Raw genomic sequence first — 6,000 nt, forward strand, 5'->3', positions numbered from 1 at the left:
ATATTTACTCAAATGCTATTAGCAGAAACGGGAGTGTGGCTCATGAGAAGTTCCTATACATTTTCTACACATTAAGAAGAAAAAACAAACAAACAAAGCCTTCTGATGTCTTTATATACACACTCAAATGAATACTGAACCTTTAGATTACATAATAGGCAGGAAATGTCTTACATAACTGAGCAACTATTAGGTTCTCTATTTAGTTAGGCCATACAATTAAAGTAGTTAATAGAGTGCAATTCAATTATCATGAACCCCCAAACAAAAATCGGTCAATTATTATCTACCATAATAATGTCAGTGACTAAATCAGGAGTGGGCAGACAGACAAATGCAGCATAGTAATAACTGAAAAGTTATGTGGTCCTTGTAACAAGATTCATTAACTATCTGAAGCAGAAACTGACTGCTAAGAACCACTGATACCAGTGCTCCCCAATGGATATGATCCTGAGCCAGTTGTATCAACCTCATAACCTAATTCCCGAAAATAACCTTGAAGTTATCATCCTATCTCCCCAGATAAGCAAGTGGATGTTTCAAAAGAGATTCCCATCATAATTCTGCATATATTCATCTCATCCATCTTATCCAGAAGTCTAGCCCTTCATAATCCTCCATATTTGACTGTTCTACTAAAATTACTGGATCATGAACTATTTTATGTAAGATTTGATGTTTTCATGTCTCAGGTTCATATTCCTGTCTTTCTCGTTGGGGGAGTGTGTCTGGCAGGTGCGTATCAACACACTGCCTTCATCATCAGGTTAGAAGTGAAGTCTCTTGCTATGTAATATCCTACACTGCCTGCTTACTTCACCCTTGTTAGGTCTAAATATTTTCATGTGTATTTTGTATTTCAGTTTTAATTTATGTGACACCAAGTTTCACACCCGTATGGAACTGGCAATATTACTGTGATATACCATATTACTTCAAATATAAGACACACATTTCACAATTTTTTTTTTTCCAGTTGAAAAGTTGAGGTGTGTCCTAAATTCAAGGAATGTGCACCCTTCTAATTTTCTCCCCTCTAAAACCCACATTCAAAAACTGGATGTGTTTTAAATTCAAGGGTGTTTTATATTCAAAGTAATATGGTATTATGTCAAACATTAACCCAAAACCTATCAGAAGCAAGATATGCATTAGTGATGGGATACAGAAATGAATGCTTTTAGTTACTTGGGATATCATAAGTAGAACAGGATTTGATGTAGAAATTGTATATTTTGTCACTTGCTAGAGCAACATCATCTGATAGCCTGAGCTGGTTGATGGAGCAGTAACACTTTAAACTTGTATGTGGGAGGTACTCAGTTCAAACTCTGATCTGTACACTGGCTGCTCTGAGGATTTGGGGGGTTTTCCGGAGTCTTTCCAGGCAAATGCTGGGTTGTTACCCTGATTACACCATCGATGTATCTTTCTGAATCCTTTATAATCTGTTATTCACCAATAATCCTACCATTCAGTGCTATATAGTCTGAGATACTGACAGTGTCATGAAAATAAGCCACAAAAATTATCATATGGTAATGTATTGTATCATGGACAATCAGCAGATATGATGAGGAAAGACTGATCTCTACAGAAAAGTATATCATGAGGAGGTCTGTGGGATACAATCTTTCAGGCTATAAAAGAAGTGAAGAAATTATGAGAGAACTACAAAATCCACAAGTAATATAATGTATAGCAGGCAGCGATCGTGGGACGATTTTTGGTCAATCTCATAGGCCTATGAGGAAATTATACGTGAAAAGCATGTAAATTCACTTGTAATATAATATGATTATATTCAGATTTTGAAGGGAAAATACATATTAAAGTAGTCTGTACTTTCAATGTATGTTGCTTTTATAACAAACATCATGTGTCATGTTATTTTTACCAATATTTTTGCTTAAAGTGAGGTACGACGATTGGAGGGGGTGGTAGATCACTGGAAGTTTTGACACTAAAATGTCAACAACAACCTGTTTGAAGTTGGACATGCCTGATGTACAGAATACAGAAGAATATGGAAAAAAACAGGGTCTGAAAAATACTGTGGCATGTGAACCTGCTGCTAGGCAATGACATGAAATAAACAACTATACAACCACCGTTGCTAGGTAACAGCTCCACCAATAGACACAAATACAACTATCCTGCAGCAATAACTGCACTGCGACAGAGGAGTGGTGTTTTCTGTGTGGTCTCTGCCGAGATGTTATAAGCAGGTAGAGGGGAAGAGTCAGTCAGTGAGGAGCTGGCTGGTTAGTTAGTGAGTTAGTTAGAGGACTGATGTGGTACAGTTATTGTGAGCTGTTGCTGTTAGAAGTTGGTAACTGAGGCCAGGGACAGTTCGGGATCACAGAGGAATGATCTGCTGTTGGAAGCAAGCATCAGCAGTGAAGATGTGAATGTGGACACGTGTGTGTGCACGCATGCATAAGTGGCTGTGTGGGCATGTGTATAACAGTGAACTGCAAAGTGTAGTCATGTTTTGTGTATCACAGGATCCAATAAGTCCAGTCATCATTCGAAAACCAATCTACAGTCACACTCCGTCATGTGACAATAACTTAAAATACTAATGAGAAGGAAAACAAATCAGGGAGACCTCTGAAATGCTGGAAGTATTACCAGTAATGGGGGGGGGGAATAAAGCTATCCCTGTAACAAGCTGTGAAGGCCCATACAACCATACGGTTGTGAGATGTTGAGGGTCCCACATTACCTTGACAAACGGCTCAAAGATGGCGGTAAGGTTGTCAGCCTTACATGCCGGCCGTGCTTCACTCCCCAGGAAAATTAAATAATTAATTCCTGGTACTCATTTCTGTTAGAGGCTGAGTAAACCCCAGGGCCTAGTGCGGTTGGAAGGATTAGGTCAATTGAAAAAAAAATCCAATAACCTCATCGGGACTTGAACCCGCGACCTTCCGGCCTGTAGGACAGTACCTTAACCACTAGGCTACTGCATATCCCACCACTAATTGTAATGATGATATACTATATTAAGCAAAGATACAACACACCTTGCAATAAACCAGCTCTTCTTGTTCTGGATGTTTTTCAGAGTATAACTGCTTCAGAAAAACCTGTGCACAAGCTTCAAGATATTTTAATTTTAATTGTTCTGCAGGAGGATCGGGAGGAAAGACCAAGGATTCAAAGCATTCAATGGCCATAAGATGCACTTCCCAAGGTGATGCCAATATCAGTCCATCTTTCTTCCTGTTTGGTTGATTTCCATACTCCAGTAACAATGTTAATGCACCATTTGCACCTGCCAACTCATCCATTTGCTGAAAATGTGTTAAATTAACTTAATGCAGAGAAATGAATTCTGTAGATTCGTATTCACACTCCCATAAAAATAAATCCTATTGTGAGTGTGCTTTATCTTTTCTGCTATTCTGTTTACTATCATTTGCAGTGGAAAACTTGAAAGAATTACAAAGAAATACAGATGTACACAAATTTAAATACAAGACATAAGTATGACCTTTACATGCAAAATGCTAACCTCACTAAATATCGGGAAGTACACTACACACATATCAGGACATTCAGTAGTCTTCCACCTACAATTAAAATCTTAAATCATGGTATAAAAGTATTCAAGCCTTCATCACAAGATTACTTCTTAACTAACCCCTTCTACTGTGTAAATTATTTTACCTCTATTAAAAAATTTAAGTTTTATGGACATCTAAATGTGAAATGACATATTCTACATCCTTTGGTTTAGCCCATATGAGAATCTACGGAACACATACTCAACTCTATACAGAGTATTTTCTTTTACCGTCACCTATACCTTCAGACTAATAAGTAACCACCATGAAAGATGAAACAACATACCTCTTCAACATTACTTCCATTCCTACGCAGGAGAGCTTGAAAAGCTAGTAGGATATCCACAATGGCTACATCCCCACAGTATTTCAAAGACTGCGTACACCATCTGATAGCTATGGACAATGTTTTACCTTCCACCTTCACATGTTGCTTTGTGATTAAATTTGAAATTAACTGGCAACCCTTTGCTACCAAGAATGTGTCCGTGGAAGGCACAATTGAAGTACATCGATTTATGATGAGAATAGCATCCTGTAATTGTAAATCATTAGAAATATTTAACACATCATTCATAAATAATAGCAAACTGTAATATGCCCTGCTTTACAAATTTGTTGCAGCAATGTAGCAACAGTATTCTCATGTAGACACAATTTTATGTGATCTTCATTTCAACTCAAGTGGTGATACATGTTGTCACATCCAAGAAAACCTTACCTTCATATTCACAGTGGCAAGAACCTCATAAATGTAAGCATGCAACAATACTGGAGCCATCGCTAAGCTTAAGACCATTCAAGTGACTAAGCAGGCATTGTAGCATAAGATAAGTAAGATAAGACATTATCTACATTGCAAAGTGTGGGCTGACAGAGGACTTGTATACAGTGCAAAAGGAAGAACTTTCAATAACATGCTGTATATACAATATGTACACTTGACAAAAGGCCAAGCATATTCATAAGAGACAAACCCATCCTCTCATCAGAGAGGATGTTACATAAGGCCTATTACCACAAACGTTCACTTGAAAAAAATAATCTCTTGCCATGATGGTGGTTGTTGTTCCCACAAGTCGCATATGAGGTTGTCTTTGCATATGAAGCCATGTCATACGCGGATTGTGGGAACAACTGACAAGAAAGGGGAAAACTGCAGACAAAACATAACAACAGGCTTGCACATGGAAAGGGTGAGTTGCTGCAATGTAAACAACCAAAGAAGGGAACATCGCTTAGACAAGCGGATGATGCCCCTTATGAGGTGGAATTAGGAGTTTTTATGTAATTAAAAATTCTAATGACTTTTAGTTGATTTTAAATGGAGTGAACTGTAACAAAGCACAACGTCTGCACATGCAAAGAAAACACCATACATGGGTTGTGGGAACAACAGACAAGCAAGGAGCAAAACTGCAGACAAAACATAACGGGCTTGCTTGTGGAAAGGGTGAGCGCTGCAATGTAAACAACCGTAGAAGGGTATGTTGCTTAGACAAGCGGACGATGCCCCTTATGAGGTAGAATTAGGAGTTTTATATAACTAACAATTTTAACGATTTGTAATTGATTTTAAATGGAATGAACTATAACATGTACAATTTTTAACGCATGACAGTTGAGACCAATTAGAACATTTTAATTACAAAATGTTCAGTTATGCGCGTGTGGAAGGAACAATACTCGGTGCTGTGTAGCAGGTTTGGCATAATGGACCACCTGAGGATGGCCGTTGGGGGCCGAAAATTGTGCTGCGGCCTATACACGCACACGGCCTATACATGCGAAAATACGGTATTAGCCAAACTATGAGAGGTAATTTGTTGTTACGTGTTGCATTAGTATCCCTGAATATATTAGTCTGCAATAGTACCAACTTAATGAAACAAAAGGTACCTCATTAATACAATTATCAAAGGCAAATTTTCTTCATTCATGCATTCTTGTAACAAAATATTTCACCTACATCTGAAATACCGACTAAAGGTGACTTGATGTCTAGAGCATTTAGCTCGTCGAACAATGAGTTTATTTGTTGTCTATCACATTCACTCCTTCCATGGAGTAAACTTGCGAACTTAGATGCCAAATATTGAAATTTAGTTCTACAATCTTCATTTAGCAGCCCAATTTCTGCAGCCATAGTCCCAATCGTAATAATGAGATACGATTCATATCACCACTTATCTCGCTCCCCCTGTTACCTACAGTTAGTTCTAGTGACACCTATAGGTAAAATTCCGAATTATAGGCGCTTGACCAATCAGAACACGTATTACTTCAGCGCTAGCGGTTCAAGTGCATTTGGATAAAGAGGTGTATGATGGGAAAGAAAGGTTAATACTTTCAAGGCACTGGTGAGGAAAATGATTTGCAACCTGATATGTATTGCAGATGGGCCTACTAGGTTGTTTTTTTTTAG

General features: G+C 38.0%; 1 protein-coding gene across 1 annotated transcript in view; it reads right to left on the minus strand.

Annotated features, from left to right (window-relative positions):
- LOC111871811 (HEAT repeat-containing protein 6) overlaps positions 1-5,778 on the minus strand; it is a 28,984-nt gene extending 23,206 nt beyond the window's left edge. Inside the window, exons 1-3 of the mRNA XM_023865171.2 lie at positions 5,545-5,778; positions 3,862-4,110; positions 3,033-3,302 (exon numbers count right to left, since the gene is read on the minus strand). Of these exons, the coding sequence (XP_023720939.1) occupies positions 3,033-3,302; positions 3,862-4,110; positions 5,545-5,721 (696 nt within the window). The 5' untranslated portion in view covers positions 5,722-5,778. The remainder of the gene's footprint in view (positions 1-3,032; positions 3,303-3,861; positions 4,111-5,544) is intronic.
- Between the last annotated feature and the right edge of the window lie 222 nt (positions 5,779-6,000).

The sequence above is a fragment of the Cryptotermes secundus genome, unplaced genomic scaffold (assembly GCF_002891405.2).
Source record: "Cryptotermes secundus unplaced genomic scaffold, Csec_1.0 scaffold873, whole genome shotgun sequence".
In the NCBI taxonomy this organism is placed as follows: domain Eukaryota; kingdom Metazoa; phylum Arthropoda; class Insecta; order Blattodea; family Kalotermitidae; genus Cryptotermes; species Cryptotermes secundus.